This window comes from Chaetura pelagica, unplaced genomic scaffold (assembly GCF_000747805.2).
Source record: "Chaetura pelagica isolate M959 unplaced genomic scaffold, ChaPel_1.0 scaffold425, whole genome shotgun sequence".
Taxonomy (NCBI): domain Eukaryota; kingdom Metazoa; phylum Chordata; class Aves; order Apodiformes; family Apodidae; genus Chaetura; species Chaetura pelagica.
In genome coordinates this window covers 5075283-5098892 of record NW_009953205.1, presented here as the reverse complement: position 1 = coordinate 5098892, position 23610 = coordinate 5075283, and the positions used below count along the sequence as shown (strand labels likewise).

General features: G+C 38.3%; 1 protein-coding gene across 1 annotated transcript; it reads left to right on the top strand.

The window, feature by feature from the left end:
* The first annotated feature begins 306 nt into the window (after positions 1-306).
* LOC104388608 (uncharacterized protein F13E9.13, mitochondrial-like) lies at positions 307-22771 on the top strand. Its single transcript, XM_009997490.1, has 6 exons — positions 307-371; positions 535-664; positions 7545-7725; positions 14363-14513; positions 16601-16728; positions 22581-22771. The coding sequence occupies exons 1-6, from the start codon at positions 307-309 to the stop codon at positions 22769-22771; spliced, it is 846 nt and encodes a 281-aa protein (XP_009995792.1).
* The last annotated feature ends 839 nt before the right edge of the window (positions 22772-23610 follow it).

Genomic DNA, 23610 nt, shown 5'->3' with positions numbered 1-23610 from the left:
GGCCCTGAGGCACAGTCCGAGGCCCCGGGGCACAGTCCGAAGCCCCGGGGCACAGCCCGCGGCCCTGAGGCACAGTCCGAGGCCCCGAGGCACAACCTGAGGCACAGCCCGCGGCCCCGCCAGGCCTCCCCTTCAAACGGCGCCGCGGGCCCTCCTGAAGTGCCTCAGGTTTGGGCATCTCCTCGCTCTGAGGTAAAGGAGGCAGGAGACGCTGCCGGGTGGGAGCTACGGTGAGAAAACAACGGCTTGGTTTGTTGAGCATTCCGCTGCCGTGGTTTGAGAGGCCATGGCTGGGAAATAACACCAATGAGCGCTGGGACAGGACAGGTGTTGAATAGAGCTCTCACAGGTCCTGACAAGAAGCTGAGACAGTAAGCAGGGTTTGTTCCACCCTGACCTTCTTATCTACTTTCCAGGGGCTCAGGGTAAGCAGAGCAGATTACTGCAGCTGACCTGCCCCTTGGCAGGCTGTTTCTCTCTATTTCAGTATACCAGTCCTTGTAGTTACCCAGCCTGAAAGCTGTTCCTGTGTAGGGTCTTGGTTTGTGTGTGCCCTGGAGTAAGCAGCTTTATTCTTACAGGGACACCAAGAAGTTCTTTTTCATTGACCCAGATCATTGATCAAGCTTGTCAAGAGGCAGAAGCTTACAAGGATGCTGGAGTTGTAAGTTTTGGTTTCCTTATTCCTATGGCAGCATTTACACAGAGCTGTTTCTGCATAGCTAATATTTTAAACTGAGCCTATAGCTCATAGAAAGCATCTTAAGTCACACAGTTCAGGAAGATGTTGAAATCCATGTCCTTTATTTCAACATAATAAATAGGCCTTCTGGATTAGCAAACCTGAAACATCACATGCACCTGAAACAACTGGAAAAGGTTAGGCTCAAATTGTACAAGTCAAGTTGCTTAAGTTGGGATTGCCATCAATTTCTGAGAATCAAGTCACTTACAAAAAAACAAAATGTAGGTGGAAAGTTGATTACAACACAGATGGTTTGTAGCATTCTTGCTGGGCTGTGGGAGGCTTCATCATCTAGTCTGACCCAGCCACTGTGTTTTTAGCACTGTACAACATTCTGGTTTCATGAAGTGATGGAGCAATGCCATGTGCACAGCTGAGGCACTGCATACCTCGGGCACTGGTAGACTGCAGGGTCATCCCACATTTGTCTGTGGCAAAACAGCACACATTATTCAGGGACTGAAAAAAGCTTAGGTCCTTTTCTGCCCTCTTTAACCCTCCCATCCTAGCCCCCTGGCAGCAAGCAGGTCTGCTTTGTGCATCTAGAAGAGAAGGTCCAAAAGGCCAATGTCTGCTAGAGGCAAGAAGAGACAGGTACTACTGACTGAATTTCCATTGGACCCAAAGTGTTGTAGTAATCTTTATAGGTCAGTAGATTTTAACAGGGTGGATGTCCTTTTGAAAGGTCAGATATGTTTTAAACATTTCATTGCACCTTGTCTTCAGGTATTGATGTGCTTTTTCTTTGACCTGCCTACAGTATTATGTACATTGCCTGGCATGGTAAGGTGTCCTAATATCTGAGGCTTTAAAATGTCTTAAATTAACAAGTAATCACTGCTCTGAGCTGTTTCCTGCAAACCTTTAATAACAAGCCAATTAAAACCTTTTTAATGGCATAAGTTGTAATGATACTTTACAGACAGAACAAAATTGAATCTAGAAGCTTAGTCTGAGTTGTAGAAGACCAAGATCAGAATGCAAGGCAAGTCACATGAAGTAGATTATGGGCAGGCTGAATACTAGTAAGGCTAAATTAGGAAAGAGTATGTGAGAACAGAGTTATTGAAAGGATGAACAGCAGTGCAGAAGAATGAAGTTTGCAGAGGTAGGCTTCAGTGTCTGTGAACTGCAGGGCCACATATATACACCCACCCAGTTAAAATCTGTGACTGCAAGTACTACAGGACTAGTAAGCTTTCCACAGACATTAAAAGTAAGAAAAAACAAGTGTGCAATAGCTCTGTTCTGTACTTGGGCTTTATACTCCCTTATGGCAGTTACAGTATCAACATGAGGTACAATGTGATTTGATCCACATCAGAAGTGGCAAGTACTAGTCTCTGTCTTCTTGTGTTAGAGGAAGTGGTTACACAAGTGATCTGTAATTCTTCAAGCCACTGCCCCATATTCCTGTGCTTGTTTACCTGTTTCCCTTACATACTAATCACACATTGAAACTTTCAGTAGCTGGGAAAAAACACCAAGTATACCTAAAGGTGAAGCAGTTAGTTTCACTACTTACATGCACAAATGTTGAGACAAGTTTTAAAATGAGTACTAACAACATTTTGATTTGAGTTTTATACTTTGTTGTCTTTTCAACAGTTGTAATAAATTCTGCTATACCAGGTCTAACTGGTTTATCCATTCTATTGCATTACAGTCTCTGAACTTTAATAACTTTTTTAACCTACCTCTCAGGTAGACAGATGAGATGAATGCAGTAATTTCTCTACACATTCAGACAAATTCAGGGCTTAGACTAAGCAGAGCTTAATTTCCTGTAGAAGTCATAAGAATGTCAGTATGCACTCCACACCAGTCTCCATTCTAAAGGTCTGTACACATTAGTGTTACAGCAATATGATAAATCCTTTATTATCTCTGTAAGGCCAGAGATAATCAGGTGAGCTTCCATAAATACAAGTATGGCTGCCTAACACTTTCTGCAAATCACTTGTTTAGTTTTTCCTGGTACTGTAAGAGAAATGCAAGTTTTCATGATAGATGGTTCAGGCAGGAGCTTCCTGGCTTTTTCACAGACACCCCCACTCTTCCAAACTGTCTGTTTTCCTTCTCTAATAGGAATATATTTGGGTTATCCCCTCAGTACTCGATGAGTTGATCAGCTTTTCTTTTGGAAGAAGAGCTAGAAACTTAAAGTTTTTTTCTCCATAGATTTTTATAGTTAGAGTATTTCCAAATGCCTCCTCCAGTAGCCTTTAAGAAGATACATAAGCATGTTGCTGCTACTAGATGTTTACATATTGTCTCAAGTTGCTTGAATTTGTTTTAACATTTAAAGTATATGGTCTTCCTCACTCAATATGTATTACACTTAGGAGTAAGTCCTAGTATATTAAAAAAAGTTACTTGATTGGCCCATTAGCAGCTTAACATAAGAAATACAAAAGATTTGTGATATTAGAGCACAGTAATGAAAACGAGTGCTCAGTTGGGAAGCCATCTGTGCTCAAAATGTATATGCTGTGTGCTTGTGTTGCTAAACAATGGAATTCCCTAGATAAGATTTTATAAGCAGTAAACTATGAGGCATTATACCTCCAGTTTATATCTGCTTTTGTTTAAGAAAAACATAAAACACACATTCAAGTTAACTTTTATTCCTTCAATTGAGCCTGGGTGAAGAAAATACAGCCCAAGGTTCGCTCTAACATCATTGATCTAGATCACTTTACTACTAGTTGCTGTTATTATCTAGCCGTAGCTACTTGAGTAGAGATATGCAAGTAAAAAAAAATAAACTCCAGAAGTATAAAGCTATATTGAGGTGCAAATATTACAGTGCTTATTTTAGGACTTGCTTCTTTTACTAATGCCACTTTTGGAGGTGGTATTCATTGCTATTCTGATCCTCTTGACTTTTCTTTTGGTTTTGTACCTGGAAGGGGAATTATTAATACATAGTTTACACTAATGTTTAAAAAAAAATAAAAGTTTCAAGCTTATTACTTTTGCAATTACTGTGATAATAGGAACTCAAATTACTTATAATCTAATAAACAATTGTGAAAAAATAAGCTAGTATTTCTGCATAAAAACATATAGGTCATTACTATTTGGATTACAGAAGTTAACATTTCAAATCTTGACTATGCTATAGTGGAATAAAATAGCAAACAAAGTTCCCCACAAGCACATCCTACAGTATTCTTGGGAAAAGATAAAATACTTACTTACCTACACCAAGACAGTCATCTCTTGCTCTAGTGATAGAGGTTTTTAAAGGAATTGCTAGGAAGCTGTGCCTAGACACAGCCAATAAATGCTCTACAGAAGCACCTGATTTCCTTTATAAGGGGCACATGACCAGTGGTGAGAAATACTGTTATTGTCTTAGTACTCACCTGAGCACTAATGGCTAGGGAGCAAAATCCCCCTTCCTGTAGGAAAGAGTAGTTCTTTTAAGCTTGCAAAGGTTAGTATTAGTGTGGATGTGTTTATAGATAAAGCTTTTTTATTTGGCAAAACAAAGTTGCCCCCGGTTGAAGTTATGTTAGGTGGATACTGAGTAAAAGTTTGTTTAATTGCTATACTTATTGTGGCTTATAGTGTTGTGACTGGTTTTGAGGTGTTTCTGCTGTGATATATGTGTGTGTGCAGCTGAAGTGTTCTAAGAGGTCATTTCTGTAAGTGGAATAAAGCTAAGGATTTTTTTTTTCTATATAATTAGACAGCTATTTAAATAATCTATTTTCTGGTAGCAAGCTGTGATACAAGGGGCACTTTGCACATATGTAGCACTTCAGATGTCATTCAAAGTAAAAAGAAGTGATACTGTTTGAGAATTACTTAAAATAAAGCTATTATATATAAGTGACAAATAATATTTTTATTTAATGGAAAAAGAACACAAGGTATTTGTTAGAGTTTTATCTTGTGCTATCAAAATAAATCCTGCTTTGGAGGGTGTAGCTGTTCCCATACACTTCCAAACTATAAGCTGAAGTTCCAAAAACTTTAATTTAGCATAACTGTTTTGTTTCCACCATTTTAATTAGCTGTCTGATCATCCCAAAGTCTGTTTTCTATACATATCAATTCAGTAAACACAGAAATCTGTGGTGTTACATTTTTATATAAAATATGAAAGAAAGCTTTGAGTTAATGCATCTGTCTTCAGTTCTTTGTGTTGCAGAACATATGTTGTTCTTTTTCAATTAAACAAAACATAATATGCAAAAGAACATAGTCTGTCGAATGCTACTAGAAGAATAACACATTATTAAAGTACTACCAAAAATATTCACTGTAGCTGTGGACTTTGAGGCCATAGGGAGAGGCAACTGCTGAAAACTGAATATAGTAAGCTTAAGGCAGAAGAGGGAGTTGTTGGATTCCTCCCATATGCCTGCATTTTGAGCTGGAATTCAATCAGATGCTTTTTATGCACAGAAGCATGGGTGAGTTTTTAATTAATCTTTAAAATAATGAATGAATTAATGTATTTCATGGAATAACTTGTTTTATACAAATCCTGACCTCTCAAAGTAGTAGCAAGTCACAGAAAGCTCAGTTACACATGGAACTCTGCCAGCCTGTTCTGCTTTTTTCAGCTACTAGTGTGGCTTTTCAGGAGTTGAGCATCTGAAGCCCCATTCCCAGATACTTCTCTTCCTGGGTGTCCTATTGAGGTTGATTCTTAATCCCCTGAAAGCCTGGAGCTTCTGGTTTGCAGATCCTAGCTCCGTGTCCTTATGATAAGCTTGGAGTTTCACAGATGTCCAGGTTTTTGGTGAAGTCTGCCAAGTAGAGTATTCTTGAGCCAAGGAGCAAGGGCTTCCAGGTTTTGCCTTTAAAAATTACCTGGGTTTGAGGGTTCATGGCATTTTTTTAGGTTTTCTTGTTAAAATATTATAGTTCTATGTTAATCTTGTTGGTACATATTAATACTGACCAACACTGCATTTTTGTGTAGACTGACTTAGTATACTTATGTGTGCAGAGAGGATAAGGGATTTCTCTTTGTGTTGTAGTTGTGTCTGAGGTACATTTGGTCAGTTCAGGGAAATAGTCCTGACCTCATTTCAAAGACACCAACTAGAAGTTTGTGATTTATATTTTGCATTTCTGAAATGGGTTTTCTGAGGGTTGCTTGTCATCTTCATCATACAGCTACCTCCCATCACAGGCAGAGAAGTGTAGATGATAAATTATATCTTGAACTGGATGTAGAAACAAAATCAATGACAGATGTTTTGATTAGCTACAGTATCTGGTTGCCTAGTTGAGGTTTTCCTGGACTGGAATTCTGTAATTAAATATGCTGATGAATGGCACCAAATAGTTTGAAGGTTTAAGGTTGGGTGCTCGTAACTTAGGTCGCTTTCTCCATTAATAGGTGTGTGCCCTTTTGCTTTTAAGGTAGCACGTATTTTGTGTATGTAGATATACATTTGGTCTGTAAGTCATTTAGTCGAGGCAGCTAGACCCTGGTGCACTGAATGTGCGTGGGTCACGTGCTTGGACTGACCACACCGTTCCACCGGGTGATATCGTCTCTCAATATTCCTTGTTCTCCATTTTAGGTGTTAATTTATGATGTCTGAGGCTTAGCCTGTAATTCAGCCATTAAATGCTGACTGCATTTTATATACTGTCTTCTACTGCCAAAAGGGCTTCTACACTACCACAAAGATTAAAGAAGCATAACATATGAAAGCTTTTTAAAAGGAAACCTTTTTTTCCGCTTCCTGGTTCTCTATGTTAATATTAACCAAGCTTCTTTGTTTAACTCTGGTTGTATTTTTTCCTCCAAAATGTTCTTTCTATTCTGGTTCAGTTATAGTATCTTTCAAATGTAACCCTCTCATTTTGAAGGTTTAAGATGTGTGATAAAACTCCAGATAAAACAGAATTTTTTTCTATATATACAATTAATTTGTCTATTAAACTTTTGGAATTTTTTATTTCTAGCTTCTTTTAACATGCTCACGGCACATGCAAAACATCACTGTTGAAATGTTTCAAGGCTATACTTTTGTTAGTTGTTGACAAAATTGTATATCATTTGCAATTGTTGAAAACCTTCTGATATATACTGTATAATGATTGGAGAAGTACAAGGTACCAGATAATGTACAAAGGTTTTTCAATAAACTGCATACATTTTATCAGCAGAGTATTTTATCATCACTCCATTGTTTGCTAAGAGTACATCCATGTGGAGTGGAAGGTATAGTAGATAATAAATAGCAGTATCTTCTTCACGTAATTCTGAATGCAGAATGGGAGAAATATAAATAGGTAATACTGTGGTATTAGGCATACTGAAAATAGGCATAGTGATAGTCAAACAGAAAATTCCTTTATCCAAAATAACACTTTTATTTTCTGATATTGATTGAATTTAAAATTGCCTTGATTATCTCTAAATCCTCCGTTATCCAAACATACTCAATATCCTGTATTCCACTTGAATAACTGACATTTGACTTTATGCTATTTTTAATGAGGTATAAGATTTAACTCATTTGCCTATAGTTCAAATTTTAGGATGGATCAAAGGAAACCAAACTGATGAATGTATAATTCAAATCACATTTTTTCTCGTCATGATTTCCCTCCAAACACCATGCTGTTGATGAAAGCACTTCTAGAGGAGGCTGTATGTTGTATGGATTGATACCACTTACTGTAGACAATCCTCCCTTTGAAGGAAAACCTTAAAGCTCGTGTGTCTTTTAACACAGAACAGCGTAATGGGAAACTAGCCGTGTTTTTTAAGTTACGTTTTTCCCAGTTTAATCATATTTCTATGTAATAATCTTCACAGGATGGCTTGATAGTAGAGAACATGCATGATCTTCCTTATATGGTGTGTCCTGGGCCTGAAGTCACTGCTGCAATGACAGTCATTAGTGCTGCTGTGAGACAAACCTGCCCGCGCCTGGCGCTGGGTGTCCAGGTCCTGTCTGCTGCAAACCAGGAGGCAGTGGCTGTCGCTCTCGCTGCAGGTAGTAGAAATGACTCATCAGTTATCCCTGTTGTTTGCTATGGCATTTACTCTCTGCAAATTGTGCATTGTACTAACATAGATACCATGAAAAATGAGACATGAGAAGCTCACTGTACCCTGAAAAAAGCAGAAATTAGATTTTGAGAAAGATGCCTGCTTGATTATAATAGATGATACTTCTGTGCTGCTTCAGTTGGAGGCAGCTAAACATCCCAAGGCTGCTGCTGCAGCTGTCTAGGTGAAACCTGTCTAAATATAATGATTAGTTTAAACCTACTCATGTCTAAAAGCCACCTTTGGTGTAACTCTATTTACTTCACTTAAATTATATTTGAGGATCAATTTAACTCGCTCTGGTTAAGCATTCTGTTTCAGCATCTAATTATATGTTGTTGCTACTACTCTTATCCATTAAAACTAAGTTTTCATTGCCTTTTTTTGATAAATGGATAGAATGAAGCTTTTTGTATAATAACAAAAATTGAGTGTACAGCTAGCCAAACTACTTAAAATTAAATTGCATTTGGGAGGATTTAATATAAATTAATCTATCTTTATTGCATGAATCCTAGACTTACTAACCTTTCTGCTCCCACTTCTTGATGAAGCAATTTTACTTTTTCCTATGTTACATTCCATGATTTAAAGATGGAGCCAGGTTTAATATGGAAGGTTTGTACTTCCTAAATACTTCATAAATTGAGGGTTAATGCCTGTTTTTGCAATTTGTCTAGATTGCATATGTTGTTACAGTAAGGTTGCACATTTTTGAATGTATGAGCTTTATAAACAGGCGGAATTTTGTAAGAATGCAAAACTAAAAGATGCAAATGTTAATTGAAATCCATACTTCAGGTAAAATAATGCAGGCTTATCTGCAGTTGCAATTTTAGTTCAGTTGAATGTGTTCTAAAAGTCTTAAATTCCTTCTTTTTCTTGGGGGAATTCCTGCTAATAGTTGTGCTTTTAACTCAGATTTGGTTTGGGTGCCTTAAAATCAGAAGTTGCCATTTTCGAGGTATTTAGCTACTTGGCAAATTTTTATTGTTGCAGTAGAACATATACAAAAACCTAAAAATGCTAACAGAATCCAGTTTGGGTTTTGGGGTGGTATGTCTGTAGGATACTTGAGGTACAAAGGCATTTATAAATATATGTATACATCCTATTTTAAAAAAGCAGTAGTCAAACCCTTAGTGAGTTATACATTCTTTTAGGAGCAAAACTGATCACTAAATAAGGGATATAGTGTAGGAACAATGTGTTTCTCTTCTCAGCAATTATTAATGAGGGAGAGAATTCCTGGAGGGCCTGGGTTTTGCTCAGCTCTACTACTGTTCTGCATTATTTGCTCTGTAACTGGAGAATGTCAGGTAGGAAGGGTCTGTGTTCAGTGCATTTCATTGCACTTTTCTAAAAACGATCGTCTGAAGTTCACTGAACAGGAAAGCAAAAAGGAAATCACTTTAAGCAAAACTATAACAAAGTGAGCGCTTTGTAGGTAGCTAATCTCTGGTTTTTCCATAGCAACTTAGTAGTGACATTAATGTCAATACAATTTAAATAGGTGGCTTGTAAGAAAGAAAGCCATGTATGCTTTCACTACAAAAAATCTTGCTGAAAGTGTTTTGGCTAGAAAGCATATGTAGCATCTCCTGCTAGTATGCAGTTATTCCATTTTCCCTGTGGAAACTCCAGTCTTTTGTAGAAATAACTTCTGAAGAGAACAGCACGTGGAAATTGTAAGTGGTGTCTAGGTGAAGGTAATGATTTTATTTTTTAAAGGGGGGAAAAAATCAGCAGGTGGGACTACAAGGAGTTCAACATCAGCAACATGTGGTTATGCTGATAAACATGTTGTGGGTAGCCACATAGTAGCAGATGGAATTACTGCATCTTCCTAGCATATTGGCAAGATATTGGATATATCAGAAGGTAATAAATGAAGGGATGAAGCCTCTGAGAAGGTTGAGGGATTTTCTTTAACTTTGGTTCTTTAGGAAACATTTATTAAATCAGGCACCTAAGGGAAGGAATGCCAGCAAAAACGTGTTTGTGTTGCCTGTTTAAGCAGTGGTAGGAAAATAGTGGGGATCTTGAGGAAAAAGGGAACAACTCCACTCTTCTGACAGAAACAAGCAGTTTCTGTCAGAAACCCAACTATTAAGCCAAAACAGTTGTTGCTGACATCCTCCCAGCTCCAAGAGGTTACTGCTCTGTTACACCAGAATGCTGAATGCTCTTGGTTCAGCACACCAACAGGTCCACCACAGAGGGCTGAAGGAGCCTGTTGCCCCAGGGGTATCCATCCAGCAGGCTATGGCATCCTCCTGCCATGGGCCTCCCTGCAGGGACTGATTTCTTCCTTCACCTGCCCCCCAAACCAGTGTCACTGTGTCTGTTGTTTCACTTTTGATTTCAAGAGGTAATGTTGAATACTGTTGGATTTCCCACTGTTCTTAGGGAAGATACAGCAACATTAGCCCACTCCAGAATTAGTGTTGTTATATACACATGCTTTCCATTACCAACATGTAACAGTGATTGAGAAGAAATAAATAACTGGTCCATCATTAACCTAATGGAGACGAGTTAATGGTGAAAAGCTTTTCAAGAATTACTGCCATTGTGGAATATTGTCCTGGCTGTCTGCTGATCTTTCAGGCATAAAACAGTCCCCACAGCTGTATCTCTGTAGTGATGTACAGGAACACTTCTGGTATGCCAGGTATCCCTCCCTGCTGTATCTTGACTCCCTGTGGTGGAAAACGGGAGCACCTGGGCCAGAGGCAAGTTATGCCCTTGTGTTCTGGCCAAAGCCTCAGTCTGGGTGCCTGGGAGCAAGGACTATATGTTCCATTGTAGGGTGTAGCTTCCCTGCACCTGGATGAGCCTGTGTTACACTTGTCATGAATCAGAACTCAGTTTTTAAGTTTGTCTTCTCTTATAAATTTAGATCAGAATAGTTCAGTTGGAAGGGGCTTAAAATAAACATGTAGTCCCACGGCATCTCCACCTAACTCTGAAACTGTCCTTTTTTCCCTGAAGGGGTCATGTTACTGAAATTCCATTTCTAAATTAGTCTTCATCAATGCTAATGACACAGTTGGTAGTTGATTAAGTGCGGTTTCATATTGGAAGAGATCCCAGGTATCCAGGTCTCTCCTGTATCTTCTGTAAACACAGCTTTGCTCACTGTCCCTTCATCCACCAGCAGAGATACCCTCCATGGGATTTCACTTGCTATAGCCCATGGTGCTGTTTAAGGTGAGATAGAATGGGGCAGAACCGCATACTGCTTTTCTTTTTTTCTGAACTGCCACTATATTAATGCTGTGTTGGGAGGGAGGCAGCAAAGCTGAGAACTGAGGCAGGGATGCACATGCCTTGGGAGCATCTGCAGGTGTTGTGGAGCAAGGCAGCGAGTGCTGTGGACTCTGCAGGAAACACTTCTCCCAGTCCTGTAGTTCATGCTGAGCATGGAAGGAGCTGCTGCTAAACTGTGTCCTGAGTAGTAAAGGGTTTTCACAGCATGGTGATTGTATGTCTCTAGGATCAACAGCAGGCAAAGCTGATACTCCAGCATTTTCATTTTCAGCACAAAATCAGTCTTTCAGAATCTTTTTTGAATTAGGGAGGCAAGAAGACCTGGGAGTCAGGTTTTATGGCATATATAAAACTAGATACCACCAGTAAAATTACTTGCAGCATCTTGGCTTTGTGTAAAGGCAAAGGTTTTTGCCTGAAGTTCAAAATGTAGTAGCAAACAAGAGCTGCGGCCTTGCAGAGGCCAGATCCCATTTCTGTGATAGTAATAAATCCTAGCTCTTGGCTCCTTTTGCCTTTTTAACTGAAGAGAGGAGCATATCTGAGAAAGGGCTTCTCCATTACTCCATCCAATTCAGTTTTGGGGTGTTAAAATGCAGTGATACACACATTTGCAGCATTTAAGATGGATAAATTAAAAGTATTATTTCCTCCCTTAGCTCAGTCTTGCAGTATTTTCTTACCCAGCAAAATAAGTGTTTCGGTATCTTTTTTTAAATAATAAATTATGGGAAGGAAAGAAAATAGTTTTTCTCTGCAAATTATAGACCTTCACAGCTCTTTCAGTAAAGCAGTTTAGGCTTAAAATAAGTGGAGTGACAACTTTTGAAAGAGACAAGCTCTAGTTTCTATAGCAGGTCCTGCAGTGGCTGGTTACTTGATTCCTTGTTTTTAATATAGTCTTGAAGTTCTGTTTCTTAGGTTACATTGGAAATTTCCTATTCTGTTTTCCAGTGAGAATACAAAATTTTTTTGTTCCCATATAAATCAGAAATGGGACTGCCTATTAACTATTCAACAGCTATTACTTTTCAACTTGCCAAATATGAAAGTAAGCAATAGTATCATTATCAAAGTTTTATGAGCGTAAAAATGAATTAATTAGCAGAATCTGATTATGGCTTCATAAAGCAGAAGGGTAATGGTATGGTGCCTATATTTACTACCTTTGGTTAAGATTTGTATTTTCAAAAAAACCTCAGAAAGTGCAGCCTTGTTAAACTAAGTACAATGCTAATGTTTAGCAGAAAGTCTTACTAAGTGAAGGAAATTGTCACGAGCCGGTACCGGGGGGCTACCGGCTGTCAGGATGTTTTCGCGACTTCCCCCCCCAGTGTGGAGACGTTTATCAATTAGCCCGAGCTAAGCAAGTGTCAACAAACAACATGTTAAGCAGTGACTTCAGTAAATGAAATTACTCAATAAATAGCCCCTATCCTCAGTTACACGTGATTACTGTGAGAATTTGGCATATCTCTAGACCTATTGATAATCTTATGATTAGAGGAGAAGTAATTTTTCTTATTTAACGCTGAATTGTACTGTAACTTGGGTAATTTGAATAGAACCTATAGCTTTTGTTCCTAGATGCAGAAATCTCCATCTAGCAATTTGCACAGTGTTTATTAACTGGTGTCTACCAGCACCTGCAGCAATACTTGTGGCACACTCTTGTCTTTGGATCCTGGGAATGCTCCATGTTTTTCACCTACTAATCTCAAGGCACGGGACAGCTTGCATTTGATTTGGCATCCATCTGTGGTGTTTCTTGCTAGCTGGAGTCTGTGTTGCTAAGCAATGCAGGCTCTTCTCTGTCAGGCATAAGCTTCTGTTTCTCCAACTTCAGGGCTTTTGGAATGAAACTGAAATTTCAAAATAAACAGGCACATTGTCATTTGGTAAATACATTTGAAAGATCATTTCTGTTTATGTTTGAAATGTAGGAAGGTGAGTACTCTGTTGCTTGAGCAGTTCCCTGATGGGTGGGGTTGCATTCTGGATGGCTGCTTTCACATGCATCCATGTCCTTGGTATGATATCAGCTCTAATTAAACGTGCAGCTGACTGCAAAGCTGGAGCAGCAGCAGAGCTTCAGAAGGTCTTGGGAGAGACCTCTGCAGCAAACTGGAAGAACAGTAAAAGGTGTACAAGATGAGTGCAGAGCTTTTACATGTATACTAAGTGACTGGTGAAATAGACTTCAAGGCTATGAAGGACTGGAGAGAAGATGGGAATACAATAAGGGAGTCAGATTCCAGTCTTGTACCTCACAGCTGTGGGCTTATTACATCATGGCCCCAAGGCTTCAGAATTGCAACACAGCTATTTCAAGGCTGTGTAGGGGGTCCCGTAGAGTAGATGGATGGACTGTGTGAAGTCATTGCTATTCATGATCTTCCTTTTAAGTATCCATCCCATAAAGCCTCCCTAGTGCAAAAAATTAGTTAATGTGGTGGAAACCATGTTGCTAAGACATGGTAGAGTTGAGGGTCAGGCTAAGTTTGGAATAGAGTGGAAAATGTTTTTCTTTTTGCAAACCTTATCTTTTTGTACCTTTGGCACACCTTAGGAGTCATTTGTTGATGTGATGCTGTGTAGAAAACACAAGCTGGCTTCAGCTGGAATTAGGCAGGCTGTGTATTGTGTGTCACAGGCTGTTTTCTTGCCTGATTTCCTAAATAAAGAAGACTTAATGCTTTTCCTCTCTGTGTCCATGTCCTTAATGCTTTTGGACCTGATGGCCAATTGCAGGCATATTTAACAGGGGAACAGATGTTGGGGAAGAAGTGGACAGAATTGTATGCCATATATATGAATGGAGAGACCCAAGTTAATGAATCTCTTTGGAGAGAAGACACATCGTTAGGACAAGGGAGCTGTGTTTGGATCTTCCTGCTCCTCCATCAGCATGTGCCCACTGGCATGGCATGGCAAGAGGCAGGGCAGGGAGTGCAGCTGCCTTCTCTGAGCCACACTGGAACAGACTGATAGGGGCTGAGAAAGAGAAGGGAACTGGCAAAAGGGAGGAAACTGGTGGGCTTTATGAGAGAGATGGAAGTTGAAGGTAGTAAGATGGAAAGAAGTTGGAGAGAACATGAGTGAAAATAACAAACATAGAACTTAAATATGTGGAAAAAGGTTTGTTGGTCCTAGAGCAATAGTAATAACTTGCAGTGGGATCAAATAAGAGGGACAGTAAGGTAGGGTTTTGTTTGATTTTAGTATTTCTGTTTCTCAGTCTTCAGTTGTAGCTATAAGATAATGCTGGTTTTGTTTGTGGTTTGTTTTTGTTGTTGTTTTTTTTTCAGGTCTTGATTTTATCCGGGCTGAGGGGTTTGTGTTTTCTCATGTTGCTGATGAAGGGATTATAAATGCCTGTGCAGGTAACCTGCTACGATACAGGAAACAGATTGGAGCAGAGAACATTCAGATTTTTGCTGATATTAAAAAGAAACATAGGTAAATACAAGCAATATTTTATGTCAATTTGAATGTAACAAGGATCTTATATTTTTCTCCATTTTCTCATTTTTAAAAAATGCCTTTTTAGTGTCAGGAAAGTTAATGATACAGGGAGAACTTTATTGTTCAAGCATGATCTTGCAGTGCAGTTAGGGGATATGTTTAAAAATAAATTTGCACCTGTAAGCTGCAGGTTGCTGCATCTGTGAAGTTTGCAGTTTAACCTTCAGGGTTTATAAATGCTGTCTGTAGAAGTTTTGTATCTGGTATTTTGTATACTTGTGTATATGCCTATAATGTTTAAAGAAAATTTGTTTCTGGAGGCTGGGCATCTAAGATTATTTTTTGTTGTGCAAGCAGTTGCCATAGAAAAGCATCCAAATAATATGTTGGCATTTTAAAAAGCTGTTTTCTTTTTTCTCCTTCCTGCCAATAATATTGGTTTCTTCTACATAAATCAGTTCTGTCTATGTATAGATTGTTGTATGATTATCAAACAGAAGGAACTTATGACAGATGAATCCAGTTTCTTTTTTGCTGATACTTTATCATAACTGTCACATGGTTCTTTCAGCTATTTAGGTGTCACTCTTTGTTTTTTTTTTCCCCTAGATCTGCTCAAGTGTTATGTATTATACATGCTAAGTAACCTAATTAAAATGTTTGTGTAGTATGTGTGCAATCATGAGAATAACTGAGACTGGAAGATTTTAAATAATAAACAGGTAATAAATTTCAAAATAGAAGGGAAATAATGCAGTGTGGTCAAATTAGGCTTTTAATTTAAAGTCCTTTGAGTTATTTCTTTCAAATGATTTCTTTATACATGTGTATATATATAAATATATTGCATTAGACTTTTTTGTAAAAAAAAAAACTGCATCATGTGATTTATTTTTGCTTTGTCTTGAGAGTTAATTGATAGTTGGATTGGATTTTACTTCCTGTTGTTCAAAAGCTTTGCTTTTTACTAAAGGAAAAAAACTTTGTTTCAGGCAGATTCATAAGCTGAGAAGGAAATGTGAAAGAACTTGTTGGTTGAGTTTTTTAATGTAGAAAAACGTTCCTGCCACTGAGAGCTGCTAGCCTCCTGTGCTTTAATGGGGGATAGCTATTCTTGTAGCCTGCCTGCTGTGTTACAGCAACCCTCCACATGCTGGTTTTAGGGTGCCTACTACTCTTAAGCTCCATTTCAACCTCATTGTATGTAGTAGGTACTTCTGCCTGCCTTTCTCCAGACAGGGAGCTAGTGTGCTTGCTTTTGTATCCACCCTATGAGTGGAACTTACTGCACACATGTAAGGCTGATGAATATGGCCAGAGCATGTCCCCCCCAGAATGTTGTCTCTCCAGGCTGCTCTAGGAAAGAGATTGGCTCCATCACCACTCATCAGTGCAGCATGTTGACCATAGCCATTATTTTCTACTTAAAAGAAAATATAGAACCAAGAAAGTCAGGTGTTGAACAAGCCATGGCTGGAATTCTTTCAAAGTTTAGAACAGTTTAAATTTAAAGCTGCTATTGCTTTAGGTTTCAGACAAAGCACATCACCCATACAGCAAAGACTGCTGTGAAAAGCTAGGTTGCAGGTAATTGATGTTTGTAGCTGCTGTGTAGGATGATTCCTGTGATTATATCATAGGTAATAACTATACTTTCTGTTAGTTGCACCTCATGAAATGAAGTGGAGGGTGTTAATTCTGTTGTAGGCAGCAGAAGCTGATTTATGAGTGACTGCACATCCACAACTCCCACTTGAAGTCAGGTGCTTGATGTGTAAGCAGCTGTCTCAGTTGACACTTGGTAGTTCACACTTAGCAATCACTCTTCAGAGACATGAGACCCAGAGCAACAGACCAATCTGTTATGGTTCCCTGATGGAAAAGGTTGAGTTTTTTCCTATTGCTCATATTGCGATTTTACTTCCCAGTTTAAAACAGGACTCCTACCTTCTCTCCCAAAGCCTGCCTTCAGTTGTTCTGACAGCAGGGAAGATGAAGAAATGCAGTCTAACCATTCAACAAGATGGATAACAAATGTGTGTGCCAACAGTAACCACAGGGCATGTTCCTGCTGTTTGCAGCGCTCATGCTCTGACAGCCGATGTCGGCGTGGCCGAGCCCGCGGCGGCCGCCGAGTTCTTCCTGGCTGACGGGGTCGTACTGACTGGCACGGCCACTGGATTGCCTGCCCATCCTCAGGAGCTGAAAGGTGAGAGCTGCCATATGAAGGTCAGACAACAGGCACTGGGTCAGCTTCTGGAGTCATGTAGAGAGATTATATACATCTGCTTAAGGGGAAAAAAAAGAGGGAAGAAAAACTCTTCCTGTAGGGTTTGATTTGATACAGCAGAACTAGTGTGATTGAGGTGCTATTGAGATTGCCTCTCATGTTTCTAAACAACAATTTGGAGGGACAAAAATGAAAATTATTTCAAGCTTTTATACCACTGAATAATGCTGAGGCTTAAATTTAAACAAAAATGTAAAAAATATATGTAAAATATGTACAAAAAAGGATTATTCAATTTCTGAAAAGTCTTGATAGAAGAAAAAGCTACTCTTTAGGATTATTGAAAAACTAACTACAAATCTTTCCATTGAAGAGTTAAGCATTTTTATCTTTAACAATGAAAATGGAAGTCCTGTAAGAAAAGAGGCATTTTGATAAGGCAACATTCCAGACAGAAATACTAGGGAAAATACTGTTTATAAGTTTTGCAGAAAGAATACAAGTTGATTGGTAGAAAGAAAGCTACTAGATCAGAATAATTTTTATAGGATGTGAACTTTTTTTATCAAGGGAGTCATTTGACCTGTGAGCTCTGACCTTTGCAAAAGTTTTATATGATTCTTCATATTTTTATATTGGCTCAAGTTTGGGCTGTCTTCATGCAAATGGATTGCTCCCATGCTAAAATTACAGTTCTATCATGGCATTTGATTTCCATCACTAATTTTAGGTTAGATTAATGGCTTGAATTTGAGGGCCTCATTGCATAAAACTTGTTTTTTAGGTTTCATTTTTGCTCTCATGCTTGAATTTAGCTTGTTTCAAAGTTCCAGAGCAGAGTGAATTGTATTCAACTTACGTTAGCTGATGGGGCTGAAAACCATAATTTACTTGCCTTAGATACTTGGACTACAAACATCTTTTGAAATAATACAAAATCATTCAGTGTTTTCAGGGCTTTACCTAAATCATACAAGCTACACAGCATTTAAATTACTGTTGAACTTATCACAATGGTGTTTTATTTCATACATACTAATTTTTTTCCAAATGTGTTATAAATTATTATGCTTCAAAAAATGTTTCTGTATGAATATTGACCTCTTGAACTACTCAGATCTTTTGGTACAGTAAACTAGAAATGATAGGTGGCTCTGAAAGCTAGATTTATTTTTGAGACTACACAATTTTGTTAATATGGAGCTCCATCCCTGCCTGCAATTGATGCTTCCTCCCTACCAGCCTTAATGGAGATTAAATAATTTAAAAAATGATTTGCCAAGTCTGAGGGCAAAATCCTAGGTTGGATTCTGCTTTCACACATATATGGGCAACCTCCATTGATTTCCTGCATAGGAGAGCAATACCTGACCTCTAGGCCCATAGGTTTTTTACCACAGGACTCTAACCAGACATCATCATGGCTTCTGCTTTTCTTTCACGTGAACAAACATGTCAGCCTCAGTTTTATTCTTTTTATGGGTCCAAAGAACAAAATTAATCAGAGTTAGCAGCTGTGATGAAGTACTCATTAATTTTGTGGTTGAATTTCTGCTGTGAAAAGAATCTCTGGATCATGGATTTATATTATTTAAGTCACAGGATTTTGGACATTAGCAGGCCCTCTTATAAGGAGGTCAGTAGCCTAAAACAGTTGGGAGAAGAGCTTCACAATCAATGTTCCAGCACATAAGGAAATGACAAATGAGGCATATCTATGTCAGCAGATTCTTAAAAGGAATCAGACATACAGTCTACAAAATTGGTGTTGAAGGGAGTGAAATTTTGCATTGCACGAATGTATGCAGCCCTGGAGGTGCTGTATTACAATGACACACACAATTGGGCACCTTTCATCACACTGCAAAGCACCTCTTGAAAGCAGAACCTAGAGACATGAGATTTTTGTCATGTCTTTTCTTGAGCTTTGTTTAGTAATGTACAAGTGTTTTTTTGCCTTTGAATTGACTGGTTTGTGATGGGGTGTGGGAAGTGAATGTCTCCCTGTCAAGCTAGAGAATTGTGTTCAGTAGGGTTTTGTTTGTAGTTGGTGTCACTGCCATGTAGGCAGCCATCAGGGTGGCTCCTGCAGTGCCTGGCAGGCTGGGCTCTGGGTGTACCAGACACCATCAGTTGGCAGAGTACAAGGTCTAAAAATCAGACCAGGTTATTAAGGAGCAGAAATTATAGCTGAGCAATTTTAATCACAATTAATTTATTAAGTAATCTGTATTTATATTTAAGAGGTTATAGAAGTTTGCTCCAGTTTGCTACACTGTGAAATGTTCCTTGGTTGGAGAATGACTGTCAGGTTTTCTTTTTTGATATAACTGCTGAAATACCTGCTTCACATTCAGGCTGTATTTTAAGTGATCAAAGCTTTGTATAATGACTGCTTAGTTATCTATATGAACAAAGTATATGGCCTCAGCTGAGTAACCCGTGGAAAATGGGTACATATTGAAACTCAACAGCTGGCTGTGACTGTCACCTCCTTAGTTATTGTTCTTAAAAGTGGCATTAAAACTCATTCGCCCTTTCACCTTTTGATGGTACATTAGGTCAAAATAGATGCTGCTGCCTTTGCGATACCTCGTCAAGATAAACAGGAGATAGGAGTCTCTGATCTGCACTTTTTGTAAGCCCCAGACTTAATGACAGAGAAAAAGTCCTTTGAATTAAAAAATGTGTTACATAAACATAATGCTGTGACAGTGCTGCACGCTGCAGTCATTACTACATAGGAAAAAGCTGTTGAAGAGTAGTCGAGCAAGTTATTGGCACAGTGGTGCTTATTTTTACGCTGCTCTTTGCCATTGTTTCCAAGCTAGGAGCATTTGGCCTTTATTTCATGGAACTTGTGCATACCATAGTTCAAATGCTTTCATGGTGCTTTGCAACCAAACACTATTTCATTTGATTTTATTGAAGACATGACTGCAGATGTACTGTCACAAGAAAGAGCACAGTGCCCTCTAGTTACAGCTTATTGAAACAGAAATGTGCAAGATGTGTAAACTTAAGTCTTGTTACTGTAACATCACAAAATTGTCTCCTTTTCTCTTTGTGTCAAAAATATAATCAGAAGAAATCCATGAAAGGTGAGAGAGATTTAAAGCTCTGTTCAGACACATCTTGACAGTGACTGAATATTGCCATGCAACGGTATATCTCACCACTGTGGCTTTATTTTATTTTACAAGTTAGAATTCACACTAACACAGCCAAAAGACAAATCACCTTCCACTAGTCAACTGTAGGCCCTGATGCGCTTGGAAATGACTTAAAAGTAGCACTTGTAGCATACTTAATTAGGTAACCCAGTCTCATTGCAGAGCACTCCCATTGTCATTCTTCACATTGTCAATCCAAATAAATCTCCAGCACAGGAGATGTGTGTAGACTCCACATGTCATGTACATGTCACAGCAGGAGTTGGATACCTTGCAAGTTCAGAAAGCTTTGGGGGTTTTCATAGTTCCACAGCAGTCTCCGGTTTCACTGGTTTTTACTCTTTGGCTGGTACGGGCTAAGCTGTTTTCTTACACCCATGTGATCATGCTCTGTTTAATTATTTGGCTCATCGTTTTTCCTGCTGATGTGAAATAATTGTAAAACAACTACCTGCAAATGTGCCTTATGCACTTGTCATAAAACCAAATATTGACTTGGAATGTAGTTCCTCTGGGAATACTGTGAAGTGCTGTTGCACAAATCTCGGGTCAGTTGTAGCACCTTAATTATGCATTGGTGTCTATGTAAAGCAGATGTATTTCTAAGAGCACCTAGATATTATATACATAAAATTCTGATTTTTCTATAACAGAATTTTAGTAATAATGTTATAAATAACTAAAAATGAATAATTTTGTTGCTGCAAGCAGGATGTCTATAACAATATAAAATATATATAGAAATAACTATGGTTTTAATCATGTATGCATGATCCATCTGATTTGCTAAAAATTTTCAATAAGGATATTGTGGAATGATTTTTTTTGTGTTAAAATGTTTGCAAGAAGTTATTGTTTCTAGATGGAAAAATGGTAGGGCATGTGACCTAAAAAGAGATTCAAGAGCATTTTAATTGATCCCTTCAGTGAAGTAGGAAGGTGATAAATAATTAGTCTTCCCTGAAGCATAATTAATAAGTTAGGCTTCTGATGAAACTTCATTTAAACAAAGTCTTTTGAAGCAGACTTTTATATGTTGCATATATGCTTCCCCTAGTTACCTCAAGCTCTAACCATTTTACATCAGATTATCACCAATTAAAGCAATTTATATGTTTTTAAAGGTCAGAAATAATGTTCTGAGGCATTTCTCTTAATAAGTGGTAAAGCATTCAGTCCTATGAGTGACTCTTAGGATGGTCAGTATGAAATGAAGGGATGAGAAGGTTGCTTTGTAATTCTTCAACTGGGATTTTTTTTTTTCTGTGGGTAGTAGTGACTCAGGTTGTGCAGAAAAAATTATAATAAACTTTTATTTATCTAAGGGGAACCTTTTCTTGGTCAAAAGAGCTATCCACTTTTGTTTTCATTCTAAAAAATGTCAACTACAGTAACTGAGCCACAGATCAGTTTCTGCACGGTCAGGTCTGTCAGAACGATGTGTTTCACAGGGACTGAGATCACCTGAACCATGGACTGAAATCCACCTCTGTGCATGAGGAATGAAATGAATCTGTAGTATTTTGAGCCCTGTTTTGATATTTTGTCTTTCTCCTTTTGGAACCAGGTAAAGAGTCAGACAAGGAACACATACTGTATATAGAAACATAATTGGTTTGTTTTGTTCCATTGCCATTTATAGGAAGAGAAGTAATCTTTATGAGTGCTCTTTTGGTTTCTGGTAAACTAGCTGGAGCTGTCAATACAGTGTATATGACCACTGCTTGCTTTCCTACTTTTGAGTCCCTGAAATTTATCATTAAGTGGCGAGCACATTCCTTTTCCATCCCCTGTGAATAAGGCCATTCTTGTTTCTTCACTGAAGATCATCTACTAGTTGTTAACATAGCATATCAACATAGCATAAATTCAGCAAGGAGACCTGGCAGACCTGGCACATCAGTTAGCTGTATTGTGATAACTTCATGGGAAGATTGGAGAGGCGACTGTTTATGTCTTAAGGTGAGGGGAATTGAGAACACGGTTAAAACTCCATGTGGGGCATGGAAGTCCATATGGTCACTCCAGCATTACTAAATCTTCTGTCAAGGCAATGGACCTGGTTTGTCTGGAATCTATACTGGGTGCTACTGCAACACAGTAGTAAATGAGAGCTTCTTTCCATGGATGCGGAAGCACAACGGAGCCTCTAAGCATGATGGTCACAATCACAGTAAGTAAAGGGGTCTGGTCCTGATGTGCAAATATTCCACATCCCTGGTAAGAAGAGATGCTGGATGTGGAATAAAAATGAATTTATGGCACAATATAGAAAAATGCAGTACCTACTTTGCCAGCCAGTTCAACTTAATCTTGCTTAGATCCTGTTTCTTGAGAAAAAAGAGGGCTACAGCGATGTTTCCAAGACCCAGGTTTCATATCTTCCATAGCACTTAAACCATTCTCTGGTATGTGGCCAAGAATATTCTTCTGCAGCATTCCATACAACAAAAGGCAAAATAAAAGTGGAATTTTTCTTAACAGCTATTTAGAGCTAAAGGTGTTTTTCCTTGAAGTTTTTTCATTCTCTAGTAGAAGAAATACTTTGATCATGAGTGTCTTCATGCTCACCTTTCTTTATTGTGGAAAAACTATGCAAATTAGAGTCTTTACAGAGTTTCAAGGATGGGACTTAACAATAATTTTTGTTTTCTTCAGAGGTTAAGAATGCTGTGAAGATTCCTGTGTTGATTGGGTCTGGAGTGACTCTGGAAAATGTGACGAATTATTTGGATGCAGACGCTCTAATAATTGGTTCGTATTTCAAGAAAGAAGGTTATTGGGCAAATCATGTTGATCCTGACCGAGTAAAGAAGTTTATGGAACACATAAGTAAACTGAGAGAATGAGTTTGTCAGGAAATGGTACTTCTTTGGTGTCTAAATCAGTGTGGTATGATACATCAGAGAGAATTAATGCATACATGGCCTTGAATGGCTAATAACATTAAATGAAAACATACATCATCCCATAACTAGCTGAGAAATATGGTGACTCCTTACAATAAACTGGTGCTCTCATGTTTGTTTCTAGGCATCACATCTCTGTGGCACCCAAAGCCATTGCCAATGCAAAACTAACTCTCTGAAGGCTTGTGTAATATATTCTCTCCTATAAGAAAAATGCTTATGGAGTCTAAGAATTTGTAGTAAATATTCATCACAGGTGAGCTGAGTTTTGTTTTGCCTATGAGTACAATAGGATACCTTAAGTTTACAGCTAAGAGTATTGTACATTGGACAAGTTAATTAGCCCTTCAGTTTCCCCATCTGTAAAATGATGATAAAGGTACCCACATCACACAAGGGTTATAAGACATAATAAATGAATGAATGTTCAGCATTTTCATCTCTTCAAATGAAGGGCTCTATTAAATTTCAATATCGTTATTTTTTCATTAGAATTGTGCATTTATTAAAACATGTAGTAATTGTTTACCATACAAAAATTTAAGATAATTGGGAAATTGATTTACTTACAGTACTTACTAGAGAATTACATTTTAAGTAGTGTTGGAATTTAGTCAAAATGTTTTTGCAAAAATTGGAAATTTTAATAAAGGTTTATTGTTACTTTTCAGCAAGCTTCTACAGTGTTGTACCTCTCCAGATTAGTATTACTGATGTTAACTGCCAGGTTCCTTCCAATACACAAGGTGTAATTATGATGGAAACCTTTCTGCCAAAGC

Excerpts from the sequence above, each read along its gene's own strand:
- LOC104388608 (XM_009997490.1), top strand. The coding sequence starts at position 307 with ATGAGCGCTGGGACAGGACAGGTGTTGAATAGAGCTCTCACAGGTCCT. Across the intron at positions 665-7,544 it reads CTTACAAGGATGCTGGAGTT|GATGGCTTGATAGTAGAGAA; the intron begins GTAAGTTTTGGT and ends TAATCTTCACAG. Across the intron at positions 14,514-16,600 it reads GATATTAAAAAGAAACATAG|CGCTCATGCTCTGACAGCCG; the intron begins GTAAATACAAGC and ends TGCTGTTTGCAG.